Below are 25,595 nucleotides of genomic sequence, written 5' to 3'. Positions count from 1 at the left end.
AATGCAAATTAAAACTCTCTAAGATTCTTCTTCACAAACTAGAATAACTAAAATAAAAAGATTGGCAATACTAATTGCCAGAGAGACTTTGGAGCAAGTAGAATTCTCATGCATTGCTGGTGGGAATATAAAATGGTTCAAACATTGTAGAAAACAGTTTGGCAATTGTTTTTAAATGACATACTCTATGACCCAGCAATCCCACTCCTCTAAGTATTTATCCAAAAGAAATAGAAAATTTATGTCTACAGAAAGTCTTGTACATGAATATTGATAACAGCTTTATTCTTAATAGCTGAGAAGCAGGAAAAAAGACAAATATCCATCAACAGATTAATGGGTAAACACATTGGATGTATTCATAAAGTGTAATGCAATAAAAGAGAATAAGCTGCTGACAAAAGCAATAACATTGATTCATCTCAGAAACGCTCTGTGCAATCAAAGAAGGCAGACATTGTATACCTTATGTTTCCATTTACATGAAGTTCTACAAAAGGGAAAATGAAGCTATGTTAATAAAATCAAAACAGTAGAATCTTACTTTGGGGGTGATTATTTGGGTTCTATAAATGCATATCTTAATTGGAGTGCTGCTTACATGGCTTTATACAATTGTCAAAACTAATACAACTGCACACTTAAAATTTATGCATTTTATCATATATAAATTATACCTCAGTTTTTAAAAAGTGATACTTTTACTGGCATATGTCTCCTTTATGTTTTAAGTTAATTTTGGTTTTTAATATGTGAAATGAGTGCTCTTTTATTTCAAGAAAATTTTACTGAGTTAAGGGTTTAAATATTTTTCTGTTCTTTTCTTTGATTTCATTCTTTGGTGGCTCCTGTTTTCTGTGTGTGTGTGTGTGTGTGCGCGTGCATGTGTGTGTATAATTTTCTTAATCTTTTTACTTTCCTTTTTTTTCTTCTATTTTATCCTTTACACCTTCCTATACTTCATTTATTTACCTTACAGGGTATTTTTCTTTGACTATATACCTTTCAATTCCATCATCCTTTCTGAAGATTTTTTTTCTTACTCTTGCTTGAGAACTGTCAGTTTTTTTTTTGTTTTTGTTTTTTTTTGCCACTTCTTATTGTATAACCATTCAGTTTCTGAGCTTTTCTATTTCTTTTTGTTGTTGTTATTTCAGTCTTCTGTTTTCTTAATTTTTTTTAGCTCATTTTGGGATATTAGAATTTAGTTTTCATCTTTTGTGGCTACACTTTTTGGTGGTGATTTTATTTTATTTTTCCCTAGTTTGAATAAAATAGAATTTCTATGACTTTTATGAAGAGGTTGCTGTGGAGAATGCAGAGATGGATCAAAATAGCTTTCACTGCTTCACCACTCTAGGGGTACCTCTTCTCAAATTATGGGTTTTTTTGTGTATCCATGTCTCCATCTCTGACCTAAGTCTAATTCAGGGAAGTTATCTTTTCCAGAAAACCTTGTGTTTCCAGATGGTGTTCAATCTGTAGATGACATATTTTGCAGTTACAAGATTTGGGGGGATCTCCTATCTCTTGACCCATTCATTCCCTCTAGTATTTATCTCTTCTTTATCTCCAGTGTTCTTGCTCTGCTCATTTTTCTTTGACCTCCAGTAGTATTAATTCAGGGTGAGGTTCTATACTTCTAGATATTTCTGAAACCCTGGAGGTAGAGTTGCCAGATAAAATATAGATGCCTGGTATAATTTGATTTTCCAGTACACAACATTTTATTTTTAGTGTAAATATGTTCCATACAATATTTTATCTGCTGAATCAAGTAATTCTACCTGGAGGACATATATGACCACAACTGTTCCCCATCTCCCCTCCCCTCACTTAATGACCTTAGCCACTCAATTTTTGCACCCACATGTGACTCCCCAATTTTGGCCAACCCTTCGAAGAATCTGAAGCCAGGATTCTGTTCAGTGTGAGGGCCTTAACTTCTAGAGGTAAGTTTTATTTATGGTCTAGAGGTTCTGTGGCTCATGGGACTCATCAGACATTCCTTTTCATTTCCTGTAACTTCTATTACTCAGATCTTTTAATGGTTTGGCCACATCCACCCGTATTTTGGGGTTTATATATGGTGATTCTTTGTCAACAAGTGTTATTGAAGATACTATGTATTTTCTTTCCCTGCCCTTGTTGATATGTTTGGTTTCTAAAGAAAAGTTTGAAAGAATAAAAAAAAAAAATTACATAATTTACATCTCAAGTGTCCAGAAGCCGGAAGTCCAGAACCAATAACTTTTAAAATGATATTTTCTTGCTATATTTCATTGTTTATAGGAACACAATAGATTTTTTTGTATTGATCATCCTTCATTGTTCAACTCTTAATTAGCTCTAATAATTTTTCTGCCAATTCTCTTGTAAATAATCATATCATCTATGAATAATGAAAGTTTAATTTTTTCCTTCCTAACTTTTTATTGATTTCTTACATTCTCCTGTGCTGCCTAAGTTATATAGTATAATGTTGAATAGGAGAGGTGAGTAGTCTTGTGTCTATTCATTCAATTTTATCGTGGGAATAATAATACCTACTTGATAGAATTATCTGAGGATTGAAAGAGGCAATGATGTAAACTTATTTTAGCAGTATTTAGTACATATTGAACTGGTAATAAATGATACTATTATTATCTGTAAATGTCAATACAATCATTCCATATTATACTCATAAATGTATAAAGTGCCAGAAAAAAAAATGAAAGGGCTTAGGAAATAATAATTAGAATATGTATGTGGATGCCTTCACAAATAACCATATTATTTTGGGCTACTCTGCACTGACAGAGAGAATATGTTTGGAATTAAAAATAGATATATAGTGATTTATTTAATGAATTATGGTTTTCCATATCATTGTCTTCAAAAATAAAATATTTTCACATTAAAATATTTAAAATAATAACAAATTTGTAAAGTACAGGATATTGTCACTTTCCTTACAATATGGGGTAAGCATATGATTTTATAGGTGTGCATGGCAGGTGAAAGGATAGGAAAGGGAAAAAAATCTAAGTGGAAAGGAAGACTCAGCTGAAGAAGCCAGAAGCAAATGGCTGGGTATATTATTTAGGAACAGTCTGTGTGTATTACACACTGGGGACAGCTTTGTTGAAATTATGGTACAGACATTATTGATATATTATTGGACATTTGGATGGTAAACCCTTTAAAATAGTCACAACCTGTGTGATTTTCTAAAAAATCTGTAATATATTTGTAAAATAATAGAGTGTTTCAGATATTGATCCTGGCTTATAAATTTTCACATGGAATTGAGCCCTATTCTTGCTTATTTCTTACAGTGTTTTTAGTATTTCATTTACACTTATGGTATTTTCATCAAAGTGATTTATGAAATCTCATTTTTTGCTGAAGAAATTCAGGGGACATTTTCTTTTCTATAACTTGTAGTAACTTCAACATATAGGTCAGGCTCTCCGTGATACCAACTCAGAGACAGAGATTTATATTCAGCAAGTTTATTGGAGTGTGCTCTTAAGAACAAAGACAGGATTGGGTAGATGAAAAATTGGGACTGCAATGCAGTTGCAATCCTTTTATGTTATGGGGCACTCTAAAGCCATGATGATCTTTCATATATGTCCACATTTGGGAGAATGATGGGAAGGCCTTTGTATTCCCCCATGGACCTGTCATTGGCTGTATGCTGCCTGTAGGAGTGGGACATGACCTTGAGTTATGCAGCTCCCTTTGACCAGGGGGCAATTCCTTGAGAGGGACTTAGCTGTGAGACATTAATTAGTCATGCTGGAAGAGTAAGCACTTAATGCTAAAAGGTAGATCTGGATGGTGCACCATGGATTCTCTTCAATCCATACCTTGCACTATACAGATCCACCTGCTTCAGGTAGTACTGTCATCCAATTTGGAAACACCCCCTCTACTAGTTGATTTCTTTTCCAAAGTGAACTTACAAGATCAATGGGACAAACTGCAGCTCCACCTCTGCAGTTGCTCTTGGAGTATGCTGCACTATCCATTTTATCTATATTCTCTGGACCTTCATCTACCTGTCTAGGCAGCTTATCTACTGGGTTAATCCAGACCCTCAACCGTGAGGAATATAAGTTACTGTTCACTATGCTTGTCAAGCCATGGTTACTTCTCTGATGCATTGCCATTAAAACTGAGTAAGGGATTAGCAAGAGATGCCCCACTGTTTCACCAGGGTACCAAATATATTCTTATCTGGCCCCGCTGATAACCATAATATATTGCCCCTATCAAGAGGGTGATTCTTTTCATCACTGCTGGTCTCTTAGATCAAAGAATCAAAAGTGACTGAGTGGCAGCCATAGCTTACGTTTAGTGGAAATTTTGCTTTATCCTCTAGTGGAAGTATTTCCCTCTGGAACCCAGGACATCTAGATCCACAAAGGCTAATTTGTGGGGACAGGAAGGACAAATTCTCCAAATACATCACAGTGAGTGACACTGAGCAGAGCTACTCCTGCTTTCGCTCCTCTGCTCCCAGATCCGTGTATTCTACCTATTCAAGACCCAACACCATATCATAGTCATTCACGTAGGGCATTTACTGCATCCTGTAGGAAGACACCTAGCCTTGTACAGTATCATCTCCAAGTTAGCACCCCGTTTGCAAATTCAAAAGTCAGATGAGTCTGTCAGACTGACAATTTCTGGGTGCTATGACACCAATAGATCCCATAGGCATTTGTTAACTTCCATCCTTTCCTAACTATAAAGTGTGTCCTTTGTATCAATGCAGTGCTTTGGGGGACCCTGTGTTGGTGAGTCAAACATCCTTTAAGACCTCAGTTAGTGGTTCTTCCAAAACTTAGAAGCAGGAAAGACAATCTATACTTAGAATTTCAACTTCTGCCCAGATGAATCACTCCCACTTTTAGGATAGAAGGGATTCAATGTAATCATCTATTATAGACTGGCTGTTGGTCTTCTCAAGGAGTTGTGCCATGCTGGGGACTCAGCCTTGCTCTGTTGCTGGCAGGTTAGTTATTCATCTATAGCTAAATAAGTCATCCCAGTTCACCACCAGTACAAAAGTTAATAGTTTTAGTGCTACTGTATGCCAAGAGTTGTCATTACACCATCTATTCCTATCATGAGGTCCTCATTGCCAGGCATCAGGAAGTGATCTAGGTCCAAAATTCCCCTTTAATATCTGCTTTCCAGGACCACTCCTATTTTCAATCATTGTTAGTCAAGTTTTTCTGTAGTAGATTCAGAGGTGGAAATTCACATGCACGTCATTTAAAGGGGAGTGTTCCCAGGGACAACACCTGTAATAGAGTGAGGGAAGCAAGACTGGTCAGATGAAGTTTAACTTCTGTACAGCCAACAGAAGCCTCAGTTGATCCCATGTAGAGCTCTGAAACTGTGCTGGTCTTCATAAATGTACAGAATTAAGACAAGGGTCTGGGAGTTTTGAACTTTAGTATTAACCAGGCATGAGATGAGGGTTGCTCCTGGAGGTGAGCATAAATCATAAGCAAGACAGCTCACTTTGACCAAGGGTAATTCCTGATAAGGAACTTGGCTGTGAGCTATCAACAGGCAACACTTCTGGCAGCTGGATAATGATTAGTGCTTCAGTCCTAAAGGGGCACCTAGGCAGTGCCCACCCACCAGACAGCATCCACTACAATCTGAGTTCCAAAATGCTTTATTTGAATAGTACTTCTTTCAAATACATGTTTGTAATCTTGAAATTTTACACAGAAATAAGTTTGTACTGAAATAAATTGATAAAAGATTTTCAATTTTTATGTATGATCTATTAGAAAAAATATCATTTCCACATGAATATGAAACTATTAAGGAATCAACAATAAATAGGGCACATGATTTTACAAACAGTTTGGATGAATTTTCACCATTCCTCACATTCACTTACCTTATAACACCTTGTAACCTTACATTTGCAAGGCATGTGTCTCTGCTAAGATTTATGTTCTGTATATCGCTTACATGTAGAGTCTAAAATATGACACAAATGACCCCATCTACGAAACAGAAACAGACTCACAGATATAGAGAACAGACTTATGGTTGCCAAGGGGGAGGGGATTGGGGAAGGGATGGAGCGGGAGGTTGGAGTTAGCAGATATAAGCTATTATATATAGAGTGGATAAACAACAAGGTCCTCCTACTGTATAGCACAGGGAACTATATTCAGTACCCTACAATAAACTATAACGGAAAAGAATATTCAAAAATAGAATATATATATATATATATAAATATATATATATATATATATATATAACTGAATTACTTTTCTGTACAGCAAAAATTAACACATTGTAAATCAACTATAATTCAATTTAAAAAATAATAAAGAGCAGAAATTTTTTTGAAAAGATTTCTGTTCTATAGACAATGAGCTGGAAAAACTCTCAGGAGTCTATGTAGGCATCCAATCTAAGACCATAGCCTATTCTTAACACCTGGGCTAAATAGTCATAAATTTGATGAAGATATGATAACTGTTTTAGAGCCAAATATAAAACTTGATTTCTTAGGCTGATTTGGACTAAACTCAATTTTACCCTTGAGTAGGAGAAAATATTTTAAAGAGGAAGATAGTTTTTAAACCTTTTATACTTGAATACCATGTTTAAGCTGAGAATTAGTCATTTTAGCCTTTAGGTGACTAAAAAAGCAAGCAAAAGATTAGAAGAAACTCATATGTATAATGAAACATAACTATCCATTATTGGGACTTGCAGATCATCATTATTTGACCTTATTTTCATCTTTCTAGAAAGTTAATATCTATTAAGCCCTCATTCAAAGGTCATTTTAGTACTAAATGCACATTAAGATATACACATCTGGGGACATTATTTTTACATACTCTCCAAGGCCCTATCTACCAGCAGCAACACATTTGATCACATAATGTCAGTCTTGCAAAGAATGTATCTACTTGATGGCCATTAAGAAGGCTGACAGTTTTTTCTTAAGATACATTCCTTAAGAAATGGTGAATACATCCTTTATAAAAGAGTTCTTGTATAATGATACAAAAAGTGATTGCCAGTGCTAATACTTTTGGTTGATATCACTCTGCAATCATTGTATCCAATAAAAATGATTGACTGTCTTAAGTGGCTGACATAAGGAATGAAACATTCTGTTTATTGCTATCACCATTGTTGGGCTAGCCCATGGGCACTGCAGCTAACACTTGTAATGTGAGAAAGGGTCTACTTCTCCAAAAAAATAATAGTAAATCACCTTGCATTCATCTAGGAATGTTAATTTCAAACTTAGATAGAAATACCAATATTGTCCAAATTATAGAGGTAGATTCATTATGGAGATAGGGCTTGAACCCAGGTCTCCTAACTTCTAGCTATACCTTTCTATGAAATAACTAATTTAATAAATAATGATAACAATTTTATTTCTAGAAAAAAATATAGGCAAATTGATGTAGTATATCAAAATGTCTTAAAATTCAAAAGGAAATACCTATACTAAAAGTCAGTCTGAAAGAGTCTGTTAGATCCAGTCTACGTAATATACACTGTATTTATATCACTTGGCCCTTGTGGGAAATAAGTTGACAGTTAAAAGTATTTTTTAAAAAAATGAAAACTTCAATATTAATGTATTAGTTTCCTATTGCTGCATAACAAATTACCACAAACTTAGAGGCTTAAAGTAACACCCATTCATTTATTCTCTCACAGTTCTGTAAGTCAGAAGTCCAGGTGGGCTTGGCTGAGTATTGTGCTTTGGATCTAAGGAGACAGAAATCAAGATAGTGACTGTCCTGGGCTCAGGTCTGGAGCGCCTGGGGTACAGTCTTCATCCAGGTCATTCAGGTTTTTGGCAGAATTCAATTCCATTTGATTGTAGGAATGAGGTCCTCATTTCCTCGCTGACTACTTGCTGGGGATTGTTTGCAGCTTCACGTGCTTTATATCTCTCTGACTTCCCCTTCTGCCACCAGCCAGAAAAAGCTATCTGCTTTACAAGACTCATGTGATTAGATTAGGCTCACCTGGATAATTTCCTTTATTTTAGGTCAACGCTGCCTATGGCATAACACAGTCACAGGAGTAATAATTCATCATATTCACAGGTTCTGGGGATTAGGGTCAGATATATTTGAGGGGCCATCTTTCTGCCTACCACAATTAAGAAATAAAAAAATAAGTGAATTTAAGAAAATCGCTAAATCGATTTTTCAAAAACACACTTTGTTGATTTGTATTCCATTTATGAATCAAAGTTTGCACATGAAACCAAAAGCTTAATTAATCAGGTAAACCTATATCTTTACCTTTGTGTTCTTAAAAGCTAGAAATGAAATCAAAAAGACATTTTTTTTGGGGGGGGGTGGGCAATTTTTTTTGTGTGTGTGTGTGTTAGTTTCTGCTTTATAACAAAGTGAATCAGTTATACATATACATATGTTCCCATATCTCTTCCCTCTTGCATCTCCCTCCCTCCCACCCTCCCTATCCCACCCCTCTAGGTGGTCACAAAGCAGTGAGCTGATCTCCCTGTGCTATGCGGCTGCTTCCCACTAGCTATCTATTTTACATTTGGTAGTGTATATACATCCATGCCACTCTCTCACCCTGTCACATCTCACCTCTCCCCCTCCCAATATCCCCAAGTCCATTCTCTAGTAGGTCTGTCTTTATTACTGTCTTGCCTCTAGGGACCTAATGAAACTTAAAAGCTTTTGCACAGCAAAGGAAACCATAAACAAGACCAAAAAGACATTTTTATTGGATACTATTACTATTATTTTCAGAGTATCTTTTACACAGCGAAAAGATGCGTAACTTAAAACTGAATTATGCTCTGCATTGGACCAAGTTCTTGTAAGAGACTTTCCCTTTTAAACCAACTAATAAAAAACATAGTTCTAATATTTCATGATGATTCATTTTTAGCTCTTCTGAGGGTAAGCTTTCTATATTCAATGCTTCTGTCTTATGCAGTATGCATTTCAATACAGATAGTTAATTAAATAAAAATCTAGTGATTTTAAGTTTTCCACTCTAACATTTAGATTTGAATATATAGTTATCTCTTTAAGAGGCTTTATTTATGTGGGCTTCTTAGCTTCTTGAGCCCAACATACCAGTATAGCAAGCAGTATTCACCAAATATGGTATGACTAAGCTTTTACTATTGACAGTAACCAATCAAGAAGGCAGGTATTCAGAAGACATATCACATGAAATATTGGTAAACGTGTATCCTGTCACTTATTTAGGCAGAAAAAATATTCGCTCAGTAAAAATCTTGTTGCAAATCGTTTTATCCAAAAGCAAGTTAGGAAGTTGTATTTAAGTAATTTTAAATGTTTGGGAGAACTTTATACTCACCCCATACTTACAGTCTAATGTCATACAAAGCACCCAATAGAAATGTTTCAGCCTAAAGTAAGACCAAATATATATATATGCATACATACATAGACATATATACACATACATATATATATATAGAGAGAGAGAGACCTGTATCTGTACTTAGATGTTTTTAAACCAAGCACAGCAAGTAGACATTTTTAAAGGTTATATTAATAGATTTACCATACCCCAATTAGGATACTTTACATATTTTAGAAGGTTGTTTACCTCACTATAGTCTTGCTTTGAAGTTGAGATGAAAGCTAAGGGGATAGAAAAGCGAAGAAGAGATTAAAACCTTTCTGGTTGAAAGAGACAAGATATTTTCTAATTTCAAAAGGAAAAAAGTGGTAGATTATGCTTACTCAATCAAAATTTTCAACCACCACACATCTACCGCATCTTAGTGAAGCATATTTATATAAATTTTGAAAATTCCATTGTTAACTTTCTACTTTTAACTCTTTAGAGGGCCCTGTTTTCCTTATTTGAATATTCTTAATATTTTCCAAAATACTTTTCTTCCTTCTCAAGACATAGATGTTTTACATTTCCAATGAGACCACTAACACTCTGTATATTTTTCCTCTTTGTATGTTCCTTAAGTTGAATCTTGCAGATTGTTTGCAAAACACTACATCTGATTTGTGTGCTTCCTCCATGGATGTTCTTGAATCTTTTATACTTACTTTGGGTGTAATACTAAATTACTTCTCTGTTTAGTTGAATATGTATAGTCTTACTGAAGCAAAGAGTTGAATATTTCTCTAGAAAACAAGACACACATAAGAAATGTTAAATAGCAGTTATTCACTTTTGCATATTAAAGGAAACAAAAATGTAGGATGTGCATAGGTTATAGTGGCAGACAACTCTGCCTGCCAACCCCCATTCTCTGCTGACAGATATTGTTATTGTTCAGATATTTGGATGGTCAACAGAGCTCTCAGTGGGATCTGATCCTCTCTCAGGTCCAGGGGATGAATTACAATTGGTATAAGACAACCATGATAATCCCAGTCCTCTTTGTTAGTGATTGGGTTCAGGAAAGTAGGCATGTGACACAGTTTCACTTAATGAGATGTAAGTCTGCTGAGTGCATTTGGGAATTTTTTTCTTTCCTGAAAGAACAAAGTGTTGCAGAAAGAAGGGATCTTTCCTTCCCAGCACGTTTCTGCTTGCAGGGTGTGTTAACTATGTGAGGATTTGAAAGGAAACCCCAAAGGTATAAATCTAGAGCCATGGCAACATTGAGCCAACAGCACCTCACTTCCAGACTTCATGTATGAAAAAAGATTTTAAAAACCCTAGTATTTAAACCACCTGTAGTTCAATATTTATTCCTTACAACCAAAAACATTCCTAACTAAATCTCTTTTTTGTTTTGTTTTGTTTTCATTTTATCCATCTTACCAAAGTGATCCTGAAGCTAGTAATTTCAGTCTTGCTTTTGAGATAGTAAATGAAAAGCTGTTTGGCAAATTGAAAAAACAAAGTGCTTCTAAGATGAGAAAAATATTATGTAGTTTTTCATTACTAACATGTACATATGTATTAGCATCTATAAATTTGGAACTACATTCTCCACATGGATATTGCAGTCTAAAAAGTAGCCAGGCACCTAGTTATTCTAAATATATATTTATGTTTACATGTGGCTACTGAGTTGAACATTGCCTCATTGATTTGTCTCTATTTGCTACAACTGCTACACAATTAATTGGATCATCTGTGCGATATTCAGAAGTACCCTCTAGATGACTGTAAAGAATATAAAGACATGTGGGGAACTAGCTACCCTACTGAGCAGATTGAGCAGGCAGACTTTATTTTTGATGCATTAGCAAGACTATCTTTTTGAAAAGAAATTGTGTACTATGTATGACTTTTCTGAGCAGAACTTCCCAACAGTGTCACAGCTAATAGTTTGCAGATGTGCTGGCATGTTGAGCTCTTGAGGAACCTGAGGTGGCCAGAGCCCCTGAGTCAGTCACGTTCAGTTGCAAGCCAACTCCTTTGTTTATATTATTGAGCCTTACAAACAGTACCTTTGTCTATGTGTGCCATGAGTTCTTTCATAAAGCACAGTTGAAAGGTTATAAATCAATATATGGATAATGCACCTTTATAAATTAATTATTTGTTATACGGAGAGGGGACTCAACATTTTTAGGTATCCTAGGATACATTAATCAACTAGAACCATACATGTATTCAAAGTGGTCATAATAGTCATAAAATATATGAATATAGCTGAAGATAATGCTTTCCACTCGATCTATGGGGTCAGATATGGCAGTATCCACTCAGTGTTTAATGCTAAAAATTGCTAAACTGCTAAAAAGTGATACTGAAGAATATTTAGATTGACATATAATAAACAATTAGTAGTTTAAGACCTTTCTAAATTTTCAAGGTAATCGCAATGGCTGATAAATTTAGGACTGCTATTTATTATAATTTTTAATATTTTAACGATATCATATAATTCATTTTCCCAACTAAATATTATTAGTCCATTATACTGATAATAACTATCACCTGATTTTCCTCTTCCTTGCTTCCGAATAAAGAGTTTCTTGAATTGTATCTTTTCCTACGTATTTAACTCATTTTGACAATTTTTTTTACAAGTCTGGAAATATTCAGGACTCTAAATGTATTGATTTCTGCATCCTAGAACTTTATACAATAACTTCTGAAAATAATAAAACAGCCTTATATTGTTAGAATGCTGGAAATACCCTAAGAACAGGAATTCATAAAACAGGAATATTTTTATTTTCCAGCAAAGACTTTCACAGCACTTACATAAGGCATATAAATAAAACAAGGTATTTATGTTTGCATGCCATTCAGAGGTTAGCAATGGACTGATTCTGAAGCAGTGATATAATTGCCTCAAAAAAGTAGATCTTAATTTTGAAGATAATTACATTGCTCCACAAGTACTAAGGTATTATACTCTTCAGGGTTACATTTCAAAGACAGGTCAATGGAAAACAGAAGAGAAGATTTGGGTGGTTGTATTAGTTTCCTAAGGCTGCTGTAACAAATTTTCACAAACTTGGTGACTTAAAACAACAGAAATTCATTCTCTCACAGTTCTGGAGTTCAGAAATCTGAAATCAGTATCACTGAGCCCAACTCAAGGCTTATACTACCTCCAGAGGCTCTGGGGGAAATCTGATTCTTGCCTCTTTCAGAGTCTGGTAGCTACAGGATTCCTTGGCTTGTGAGCACATTAATATAACCTTTAAATCTGTCTGTTCTGTTCATATTGTCTATTTATGTGTGTAAAATATCCATCTGCCTCCCACTTACAAGAGTACACCCAGAGAATCCAGGATCATCTCCCCATCTCAAAATCTTTATCAATCACATCTGCAAAGACTTTTCAAAATTAATTAATTAATTAATTAATTAATTTAGCTATATAAAGTAACAAGTAATATTCACAAATTTCAGGTCTATGGGAAGTTTGGGACATCAAAGTAATGGAGTAAAAAAAAAAACAAAACAGTATCAGATATACAAAAATTTTTGAATTCACATGGTAATAGTTTTGTTTTTTTTGAAAATGCATTCTAATGTCATCTTGACTGTGATCTTCAAATTCCTACATAACCAGAACCAGAGGCAATTTCATTTTCTTTAGTGTTACTGGGCTAGTCCAAGAAACTTCAACACAGGAAGAACCATTCTTATTAGAATTTTTAACCATGATTTCTAAAACCAAGAATATCAATAAATATCACTTTTAAATTGTTTGCTAACTAGAAAAAATGAATACTCTTTTTTGATGTCACTTCTAGACACAAGGTGTGATGAATGTGACAATAAACACAAGTTGCCTTTTTAATAGATTGAAGTTTTTTTTCTCTCACGTATCACTTTCAGATCTATGTATTACACATCTACATCTTAAAACCCTGCTATACAAACAAATATACATGAAAAAATTACTATCTGATTGGGTTTTTTTAAAGATTTTTTTTGTTTTTGATGTGGACCATTTTTAAAGTCCTTATTGAATTTGTTACAGTATTGCTTCTGTTTTATGTTTTGGTTTTTTGGCCCTGAGACATGTGGGGTCTTAGCACCCCACCCAGGGATCGAACCTGCACCCCCTGCATTGGAAGAGGAAGTCTTAACCACTGGACCGCCAGGGAACTCCCTACTATCTGATTCTTAATCTGTACAGATTTCAGCTTTTAAAAGTGTAGATTGGTATTTTCTCACTAGTTCTTATGTTTTATTAGCCTTTCAAATCTCTTATTTGCATATGTCAATTAGGATGTTCCTATATAACTTGATTTATTATTATTTAGTATCAAAAGTTCTTTCAATGGAATCCTTCTAGCCTTAGGGCTGTGGGCCGTAAATATCTGTCTGAAATATGTTGCATGAGTTAAAAGGAAAGAAATTAGTTCTATACAGTTGTCTTCATGCTGAATGAGTATCATTTTTTTTTTTCAATCTAAGGGAATTATTTTCCACTTTTTGCTTCAAGAAGAATAGAATGCCTTTGGGGATTCAGTTTTTATTTGGAGTTGCATAAAATTTAATAGCCATGTTTATATGTTCATTAAAATAACGCCTGTTGGATATTCTAACATTTATAGTCTGTCTTAGGATAGTCCATTTAAGCAAAATATTTTCAGGTATGATTTAATATGTCAAACTAAACTAAAAATTTTTAAGCAAAATCCAAATTTATAGTAATTGATCAAAATAGAACAATAGGAAAAGCACAAAATCAAATAGTAGAGAATTAGTTGAGTAACTCACTGCATCTTTGCATTGTAACATATGTTACAGAATATTCAATGAGACATTTTAATCAAGTGCAAAAAAATCAGGTAACAGAATATAGAGCAAGATTCCTATTTAAACATATATGACTGAAACATATTCATAGAAAAAAAGTGTATATGGAAACATATACAATAAAATGATACCAGTGATTATATCTAAGTATGGTATTTTCTCAATTTCCTGTCTATGATGTTCAAAATTTTAAAGATTTTCTGCAATAAGAAATTTCTGTAATTGAGGGAAAATATAATCTTATTATAAAATGGTTGTCATTAAAAATGTGTGCATAAACATAAAATCACAAGGAAACCTGAGCATATAATAGCAGCACTGGTAAAATAGGAAGGTAGAAACCTGCCTTTCTAAATGATCTGCAGTGTGATCTGTGATTAGAATTGGATTTTTATCAGATTCTGGCTAATTATCAAACTAATAATTGTAATAGTAGTGTATTTTATTTAGCTATTTCTTTTAAGTGAAAGTTTATATAGCATGAAGTAGATGTAACAGGATTTATGAATTAGGAGACAGGATTTACATCATAAAGCAGACTGTCACTGATCATAAGATGATCAAGAATTAGAAAATAAGCTGCTTTATTTGGGCCACTTTTGTTCTTTTTTATTATAACAATGGATGAGAAAGTGATAAGAATGCCTAAGCAGATTAAATGATGCTGCTGTTGAAAATGAGAAAATAAAGCTAAAATATAATTAGCTTTGAGCAAAAGGTGACTATAGTCCAATCATTTTGACCAGGGATATTTGTTTTATGGGTATACATGTATATCTATTAAAATATTCTCACTGTCAGTATTAAAACACTTGATTGTTAATAATTCTAAAATATTGCTTAAAGGAGTTGTTTTTAAGACAGATTTTCTAATACAGTGCTTCTTAGGAATGCTTCTATCATAGTTCATTAGAACCGATTACATTATTACTTTCATACTAGCAGCAAAATATCAGTGATATTGGTAAACTTATATGAGTGTTGCTTTCTAGTAAAAAATAATGATACCTGAAAACGTTCCTATAGATTACACCAATTGCATATCAATGGTAAACATAAATCATTTTAGGGGAGTAAGCAACTCAGTTATATCTTGTAATGTTTCTCTACAGCATCTGTTATAGTCACTTGCCTCCAGCTGGTGCTTAATAAATATGAACTGATTCACTGCCCCAACTCTTTTTCTAATTAAGCACTTATGAAATGTGGCTGGTACTTGAATTGTACTAGGCTCTTTCATCTTCTAAACATCGGCCCCCAACCTTTTTGACACCAGGGACTGGTTTCGTGGAAGACAATTTTTCCATGGACCAGGGGTCGGGGGGGTGGGAGAGATGCTTCAGGTGGTAATGCGAGCAATGGGGAGCAGCAGGTGAAGTTTCACTCACTTGCCCACCACTCACCTCCTGCTGGGTGGCCCCGGTTCCATGGCCCAGGGGTTGGGGACCCCTGTTCTAATAATTATGATATTATTGAATAGTAGTTCTCTAAACTGTGGTAGTTTTAAAGAGAAAGTCACTAATAAAATTTAAACCATTTATATATATTTGCATATGTGTTTATTAAAGGTGCCACACCACTAAAGGTGATAATTCTCTTTTGTAAATCTTTAGCGAAGTAGAGTGCATTGTAGGCTAACTGGTTTGTAATTAAATATGCAATAATATGAAAATAATGCAAATAAATGCAAATATATAGAAGGAACATTTATTATGTTCCTTCTGGACATATCCTTTTGGATTACTCTAGGAGAAATGGGATAAAAAAGAATAAAATCATTACTAAAAATACCATGAAAGAGCAACTCATAAGGTATGATATAGAAAATGCTTTATAATTATGTAGTATGGTCAACCATAAATAATAAATTATTGTTTTAATGAAACCAAATGAAAAAAGGTTTGCTTTATAAAGTGTCATCCATCTATCAATATTGGCATTCATGTATCAAAAAAGAAACTTATTCTAGGGAAGAACATGTTTCATTAAGGAATAAAGTCTAGATTGCAAGTTCAACTAGGTGGAAAAATATTTTGCAAAAGTTAATGTAAAAAGTATATTTTTTTAGTATTCTAAGGAGATTAAAATGTGGGGATTACTTCCATATTACTGAAACAAGGAGAGGGGATGATATAACATAATCATCGTAATAAAAGACTATTTTACGTTTGAGGAAACTAAAGAGTAGTGAGACTTGCATGTAGCCACAGAGCTCCTAAGTGACGCAAACTTTAGGTTGCAAGTTCTTAATCTCTATATGCAATTTATTTGCATGTGACCCATTATCTTACCTGTCTTTCCCTAAAATTATTAATTTTGGTGACTAAAGCACAATTTTTTCAGCTTCATTTTTTTAACCAAACTAAGTATAATTTACATTTACACATACACATACACATAAATGCATAACTTAATATGAGTGATACCTAAGTTTATCTGGAAGAAAATTCCAAATTCTTACTATATATTCAACATATAATGAAATAGTGATTATGCCATGTGTACCACATAGACGCAGATAATATTTTCAGCATTTTATGATCTGAAAATATAATTTCAGTTGCAAAATAGAAAAGCTATAGCTTTTCTATTGACATTCTTTAATGCCTCGTCAGGAAACCTAACTACCAATGACAAACTTTCAGGAATATATAATATATGTTATACAGTGTGTTTCATCCACTCTTACCAAATATTTTACTTATCCTGCTACTTTGTTTTTTAGTAAATAGTGCTTACTTATCTCTCCATTATAAATAACGTAGGGAAAGTGTGTCACCAGGAACGAAGAACATGATCAAACACTTCAGTCGATCATGCTTTCATTCTTTCTTACACTCATATAAACCAAGTCACAGGAACTTACAAGCATTTTTTTTTTCTCACCTACTTACTCTTAAAGTGGGACCCAGCACTTCATTATATTTCTAAAACTAATATCCAAATCTGCAAAACAACCCAATAAGTCTAGATTTTAATATTTAAAAAAATTTGTGAAACAAGTTTCTACTTTATAATATGGACCAAATTTAGACATCTCATTAGATCTTTGCTCTAAAACTTAAGTTCCACGCCCCAGCCTGCTTAGCTTCCTGACCCTATTTCCAGTACGCAGCCTTCACTTCTCAAACCCCTTCTTTTGTGTTGGATCATTTAGTTTTGCTCTTATTTTGTTCTCAACGAGCAGTGCACATATTCAACAGTTAGATGAATGCATCCCCCGGAAAACAGTGGAGTCAGTGTTTATTGTTATATAAACTTATCATTTAGGGCTCTCAGTCCTCACACTACATGAATGATCATAGAATTCTCATAAAAACCAGATCTGGGATGGGTAGAAGGAGTTCTGCTTCTGAAAATAGTTAAGATTTTTTTCTGTATTGTTCCTCATTCATTGATTGACTTACAAAATATTTACTGAGTACCTGTTTTGTACAGAGTACTAAGTTAGCAACTTAGAGATATAAGCATTAATTGAAAGAGTCTTTTCTCTCAAGGAGCTTATCATTGTGCACTGGGGAAAATATGCAAATAATTAGATATAAGACATTTGGAATGAAATTCGAGCAAGCAAGATCTTATTGGAGCACAAGCCAGGGATACACCATTTCTAATTGGATATCACTCAAGAGATGATATTTATATTGACTTCTGAAGAAAAATAAAAATTGATAGATGGTAAGAGGAGTACTTAGGGAAAGTAAAATTATTAAAATGAAAATTATTAAAAGATAAAATTATTAAAATGGCATAGAGGTGAGAAATAGCTTTCCATGTATATGGAGCAACAAGTAATCCAATGTGTCCATAGTCCATAATGACTTGAAAGATGAACTGAAACGTGTGTCTGAAAAGATAACATGGTACAAGATTATGGAGGTCCTTGAACTATAAAATAAAGATTTTGGAACTCACCATATAAAGAATGGGAGCCATTGGTATTCATTTAACAGAGAAATGACATGGTAGCCTCTTGTTCCATTTTTTTAAGTTCACACCTGCTGCTTTCTTTGTTTACTGCAACCTCCCACCATGGCCTTTCCAATGCCCCACACTGCTGTTTGGTAAAATCCATAAATTAGTTTGGTTCACCTCTTATGGAAGGTGTTTCACCTCTTCTGTTAAACGTTGCAGGACTACCTTTTCTCATCATAGTTTATACACGTTTCCCATCTTCTTTCCTTGAGCTCAGACTATATACCCTTTTATGATTTTTGTATAAGAATCATCTCTTTTCTAATCTACCTCTTTCACTTGACTTGAATTCAGGGAGAATTTATCATTGGTCTTTGTATCCTCAGTGTCTTTCTAGCATGTTTCCTTCTAGGGACTTAATAAGTTTTGGTTAACTGAATGCTCAGAACTGTGTCTTGGTAAGAAAATTTTGTCATTGATGAAGAAAACACACCGAATAGACAACAGAATAAAATTAGAGATAATAACTAGATGGTCACTAAAGTAGGAGAGCATGAGAGGATAAAATAAGAAGGTGAAAGGATAAATGGAAAGAAGATGCCAAAGAGAAGCTGATTAGATGGGACAGAGGTATGAAAACTGATTTGAAGATGACCCTAGATAACTTGGGGAAAGGCTACATGTTATCAAACATTGGGTTGATCTTGCTAAAGGAAGATAAGAGTTCTCTTTTAAATGTGTTGTAGTTGATATATCTACTGGGGCATCATTTTTTCAGATGTCTAGAAACCACAACCATTCCCTCTTAAAACAGAAATGTGGACTACTATTTCTTTTGTCTAAAAACCAAAAAAATGATCCCTAAGCAAGTTTGAGCTGTAGTACTATAAGAGTCCATTACAGTGAGGAAAAAAATCAAACTAGAGATAAATGTACATCTCATCCTGTTCCTTAGAAAGAAACAATATCTAGTATTTTCCACTAATCTTAAGATTTGGTGTTCAAAAGTTCAAGTTCTATTTAAATCTTACTCAGTTGATTCAAAATTAATTATGTTATTTTTCTTGCTTTTCTACAGTATGCTGTCTGGCTAGTCCTCTGGGTTACGTGGAATGTGTTTGTTATCTGCTTCTATTTGGAGGCTGGGGACCTCTCAAAGGTAATTTGCCATCTGATTTGCCTGAGTCATCAGTTGTGTGTTAACAAGCCTCTTCCTAAGTAAGGCAGAGTCTCACCCTACTCTTGTCACTTAGATGCGCCTCGAATGAAGGTAAATTGAAAGATGTCCTCATCTATCTCTCTGCATTTCTACCATCAAAGAAACATTTCAGTGTGTCACAAAAATGTCATTTTATTATTTTAAGCAAAACTAAATGAAATATTGATTATTACGGTGACCATACTGTGTACTTTTAAAACATTGACTTGTAAGAGATTTCTGAAGCAGAGTAGGAAGTTTTTCAGAGATAAAATCTTGAAGATTTTTGAAATCACTTAGTTGGCTTATTACTCTGATAAAGACTTTCCTGATTGGACCCAAATAGCAATGTAATAATTCAAATAATTAATGGGTTTTAGTTGAATAAAACTGTTACCAGAGGGATATAATTTATTACATAAATGAATAAAATAGACATTTTATTCTAAAATAATCTAGGAAGGACTTAAAATACTTACATTTTCATTTAGGTTTCTTTATTTTGTGCTGTCCTTGTATGAGTGTTTGTATGTATGTGTGTTTGCATGTGTCTTGCTATTATATTTCTAACATAAATGCCTTACTATTGAAATAATGCAGTTTGTAGATCTCTAAAACCAACATCCTTCTTCTTTTGGAATGCAATTAACAGCAAATAAGTCAAATGAGATAATCCATTCAAAGTAGTAGTAAATCTTGCTTGAGACACTTGAGAGAGTTGTAAACTTGTACTTCTTCATATTAACTTTAAAAGATAGAGATTGTAAAATGTTCTTTTACCTCTCTATCCCTTAGATCAGAAAGACCCTGCAAAGATGTTGACATTTTTAAAACCCAGAGATGATAACCTGCTTTCAAAGGCTAAAAGAGCTAAAAAGTCGCCAGGAACTACCTTTGCAGGGCTATGTATCTTGGTGGGTGGGGGATGGGGTGATGGTAATACACATTTATAATCTAGCATACAGGAGTTTCCCAAAGCACTCTGAGCATTTTCAAGTATGTTTATTTATTATTTAACTATGATATTGAGTATAAATAATCTTGACTTTTTTTTCAATTTCAAATGATGAAAGATAAAATAAGAGGGTGACGTTATCATATGAAATAGACCCAAGGCTTCTGGAACCTGTAGTTTTATGAGCAGATTTTGGACAAGTCCTCATTGTGGCCCTCGGCAGTGTCTGCCCTTGTGGGTGGCATTTCTGTATTCTTGCCGGTCATCATACTCCACACTCTCAGCAGCAGGCAGTCCTTTCCTGAACATGCCGTGACCAATGAAAAGGAATTGTTCAGGTGGCTCTAGGAAAGACACTTCATTTTCTGCTTAAAGCTCACATTCCCAGGACTTGAATTCCTTACCCAATTTATATATCTCTGCTGTATAATCCACTTTGTTCAAAGAGATTCCTCACTAAAATGACTTTTAATGATATTTTCAATTTTAAATAATCACCTTAATAATTGGAGGACAGGTATTCAGGCATATTGGCTGAGTAAGATGATCTAGCAGATCAGAGTTTGTTTAATATTAAAAAAAAGAGGGAGAAATCTGAGTCAAGCTGGCTGCACAAATGTGTAATTTTTCTCACTGCTCCATGTGATGACTGCAGACACAAAATAAAGCTTGTGATCCCATGACCTTGGACATGGGCATTTAAACCATAACAAGGACACATCCTAAAACATTAGAGTTCAAGAGAGTTGCAACCCAAATGACTAAGAATTCTTCTAATGCACACAGGCAGGTAATGACTATCCCATGGCAGTGAAGCAGTTAATAATATTTCCTTTTCTTTTCATCTTATAAGCCAAGGCTAGACTCTGCAGAGCACATGAAAATTTAATAATTTCCTTTTAACAAATAATCTAAAGGAAAACCATAAAGGGCAAAGTTATATTGTTATCTGTACTGGGATTTTCCTCCCTTTCCTGCTCAAAGGGTTTGAGAAAGGTATATTTATGCCATTTAATTCTTTAGCTTCTGCAACTGCCTCACATTCTTCAAGTAACAGAGTGCCAGAAATAAGCAATGGTGATTGAAAAATGTACAGATATATGAAAGCTCAAAAATGGGACTCCTGAAACTGCTGATAATACTTAGGTTACAGAATATAAACCACTTTTTTCCCTCACCTCACCCAAAAAATAAAATAATTTGACCATATGAATGGGTCAGTTTGTTTGAGGCTGAGGGATAAATATGGGAAACAGAAGCAGGGAAGAAATTCTGTGATCTTTATATATGTGAGAGAAGTGTGTTTGTTTCCATAAAACATTTTGTAAAGAATTGATTCCTTCATAATGAATATTGGCAAGAAATGATAAAAAGTGGTAAAATATTAAGGCAAACTTGAGTTACCCGTTAGAGTTTAGAATTTTTTGTTGTCCTTTTCCAGTGTCTTTTCTGCTTTTTCTGCTAAACTATCTGCCATGTACTTATGAGAGAAATAGATATTAGCATCATTAACGAAGCCAGTGTGTACCTTCAGGAATGAAATGGCTTAATTACAATAATATGGTACACAGGACTGACCTGGTTTATATTCAGTTTTCTTTGTACCCATAATTGTATAGATAATATATTTTTCATCAAAAATTCTGTGTAAATCCAACATTATTATTAAAATATTTATTAATATATTTTAATGATTATCCCTGTGAGATTTAAGGAAAAATAAAACTAATCAACCAGAGAAATTTCTTTTTAAAAATTTTATCTCAATGATATTAATAAAATATTGGGAATGTCATATAAATTAGCACATAATATGGTAGGAACAAATAAACATATACATTGCATAATAACTATTTCCACACTATTTATATTAATGCTTTAGATATTAGTGTTATAATTAAATATCCTGAAACATCCTATAGTTTCTTACTTTCTGGGGTGATATTTTAATAGATGTTCTGTTAATGAAACAGAGATAACATTAAATGAAACAGAGATAACATTAATTTGTAACCCAAAGTGTTTGCTAACTTTGTAGGCAACTGCCTTTGAGCATTAAATGTGACCTGGACTATTGGATTAATAGTTTTGAGAATTCCTGATGTAAATAGTCTTACTGTGTTGTTGGATTATTCTGGTCAATTGTGATTTTCTTGCTCACAGATCAAATAGAAATGCAAACTAATCCCAGTTATTAACTGAATTGAGTTATTTTGAAAAGAGAAGAGATCTGTTTGTTCTGTAGTTAACTTCAAAGTGCACTGTTAGAAGGAAAACACATATAATATGGTAATTCACCTATTAGATTCATCACCTGGGAAAATGAAATTTATGAAATAGTTTTTGAATAGTTACACACAGGAAAAAAATTAGCGCTCTTCTGCTATCTGCAAAAAACTGTATTCTGTTGGGTGTGTTATAATTGTAAACTACTCTTAGCTGAAATTATATCCTAACATTTTTCTTTATATGACTATTTTGAGGTCTCAGTTTCTACTTTCGTAATTTATGGGCACCATTAGTGAATGATGCACCACCTATCTTTAGAAATAAAATAATTAACTTACAGTTCATACAAGAGTAACCAAGGGATTATTTTACACTTAAAACAACCCAATTTGTTTGTATACTAGGGATGCAGGTATATAACCCTTGGGCTTCATTATATTATCAGAAACTTATCTTGTTAAACATACTCTAGAGCAATTAATTATACCTAATGAATGATTTTAATAGCAACGTCTAGAAAGCTGTCATGTTTTAATAAATTTGATAGTTGCTACTGAGATCTAGATATACATTTTCATTTAAAAATGTGGTATGTAAAAAAGCTATGTAAGAATGTGGCTTCTTTATGAAGAGGAAATAGGCAGTCTACCTAAAAAAGAATTCAGAGTAATGATAGTAAAGATGATGCAAAATCTTGGAAATAGAATGAATAAAATACAAGAAACGTTTAACAAGGACTTAGAAGAACTAAAGAGCAAACAAACAATGATGAACAACACAATAAATGAAATTTAAAATTCTCTAGAAGGAATCAATAGCAGAATAACTGAGGCAGAAGAACCGATAAGTGACCTGGAAGATAAAATAGTAGAAATAAATACTGCAGAGCAGAATAAAGAAAAAAAAATGAAAACTGAGGACAGTCTCAGAGACCTCTGGGACAACATTAAATGCACCAACATTCAAATTATAGGGGTCCCAGAAGAAGAAGAGAAAAAGAAAGGGACTGAGAAAATATTTGAAGAGATTATAGTCAAAAACTTCCCTAATATGGGAAAGGAAGTAGTCAGTCAGGTCCAGGAAAGGCAGAGAGTCCCATACAGGATAAATCCAAGGAGAAACACACCAAAACACATATTAATCAAACTATCAAAAATTAAATACAGAGAAAAAATATTAAAAGCAGCATTGGAAAAACAACAAATAACATACAATGGAATCCCCATAAGATTAACAGATGATCTTTCAGCAGAAACTCCGCAAGCCAGAAAGGAGTGGCAAGACATATTTAAAGTGATGAAAGGGAAAACCTACAACCAAGATTAGTCTACCCAGCAAGGATCTCATTCAGATTCAATGGAGAAATTAAAACCTTTACAGACAAGCAAAAGTTAAAAGAATTCAGCACCACGAAACCAGCTTTACAACAAATGCTAAAGGAACTTCTCTAAGCAAGAAACATAAGAGAAGGAAAACACCTACAATAACAAACCCAAAACAATTAAGAAAATGTTAATAGGAACATACATATCGATAATTACCTTAAATGTAAATGGATTAAATGCTCCCACCAAAAGACATAGACTGGCTGAATGGATACAAAAACAAAACCCGTATATATGCTGTCTACAAGAGACCCACTTCAGACCTAGGGACACATACAGACTGAAAGTGAGGGGATGGAAAAAGATATTCCATGCAAATGGAAATCAAAAGAAAGCTGGAGTAACAATTCTCCTATCAGACAAAAGAGACTTTAAAATAAAGACTATTACAAGAGACAAAGAAGGACACTACATACTGATCAAGGGATCAATCCAAGAAGAAGATATAACAATTGTAAATATTTATGCACCCAACATAGGAGCACCTCAATACATAAGGCAAATGCTAACAGCCATAAAAGGGGAAATCAACAGTAACACAATCGTAGTAGGGGACTTTAACACCCCACTTTCACCAACGGACAGATCATCCAAAATGAAAATAAGTAAGGAAACACAAGCTTTAAGTGATACATTAAACAAGATGGACTTAATTGATATTTATAGGACATTCCATCCAAAAATGACAGAATACACTTTCTTCTCAAGTGCTCATGGAACATTCTCCAGGATACATCATATCTTGGGTCACAAATCAAGCCTTGGTAAATTTAAGAAAATTGAAATCATATCAAGTATCTTTTCCAACCAATATGCTGAGAGACTAGATATCAATTACAGGAAAAAAATCTGTAAAAAATACAAATACATGGAGGCTAAACAATACACTACTAAATAACCAAGAGATCACTGAGGAAATCAAAGAGGAAATCAAAAAATACCTAGAAACAAATGAAAATGAAAACATGACGACCCATAACCTATGAGATACAGCAAAAGCAGTTCTAAGAGGGAAGTTTATAGCAATACAATCCTACCTCAGGAAATAAAAAACATCTCAAATAAACTACCTAACCTTACACTTAACGCAGTTAGAGAAAGAAGAACAAAAAAACCCCAAAGTTAGCAGAAGGAAAGAGATCAGAAAGATCAGATCAGAAATAAATGAAAAAGAAATGAAGGAAACAATAGCAAAGATCAATAAAACTAAAAGCTGGTTCTTTGGGAAGATAAACAAAATTGATAAACCATTAGCCAGACTCATCAAGAAAAAAAGAGAGAAGACTCAAATCAATAGAATTAGAAATGAAAAAGGAGACGTAAAAACTGACACTGCAGAAATACAAAGGATCATGAGAGATTACTACAAGCAACTATATACCAATAAAATGGACAACCTGGAAGAAATGGACAACTTCTTAGAAAAGCACAACCTTCCGAGACTGAACCAGGAAGAAATAGAGAATATAAGCAGACCAATCACAAGCACTGAAATTGAAACTGTGATTAAAAATCTTCCAACAAACAAAAGCCCAGGACCAGATGGCTTCACAAACGAATTTTATCAAACATTTAGAGAAGAGCTAACACCTATCCTTCTCAAACTATTCCAAAATATAGCAGAGGGAGGAACATTTTTCACAGAACTAGAACAAAAACATTTCACAATTTGTGAGGAAAT

At 33.8% G+C, this 25,595-nt stretch overlaps 1 protein-coding gene across 9 annotated transcripts in view; it reads left to right on the top strand.

Moving 5' to 3' along the window:
• Positions 1 to 25,595, top strand: part of NKAIN2 (sodium/potassium transporting ATPase interacting 2) — a gene marked incomplete at its 3' end in the record, with an annotated part of 998,865 nt that overhangs the window by 528,297 nt on the left and 444,973 nt on the right. For all 9 annotated transcript variants that reach the window (XM_082474964.1, XM_082474962.1, XM_082474963.1 and 6 more), the window contains one exon: positions 19,226 to 19,306. In XM_082474964.1, the coding sequence (XP_082331090.1) occupies positions 19,226 to 19,306 (81 nt within the window). The remainder of the gene's footprint in view (positions 1 to 19,225; positions 19,307 to 25,595) is intronic.

Source organism: Balaenoptera physalus (assembly GCF_965194825.1).
Source record: "Balaenoptera physalus genome assembly, chromosome: 9".
Taxonomy (NCBI): Eukaryota; Metazoa; Chordata; class Mammalia; order Artiodactyla; family Balaenopteridae; genus Balaenoptera; species Balaenoptera physalus.
This window is presented reverse-complemented; position numbering and strand designations above follow the sequence as displayed.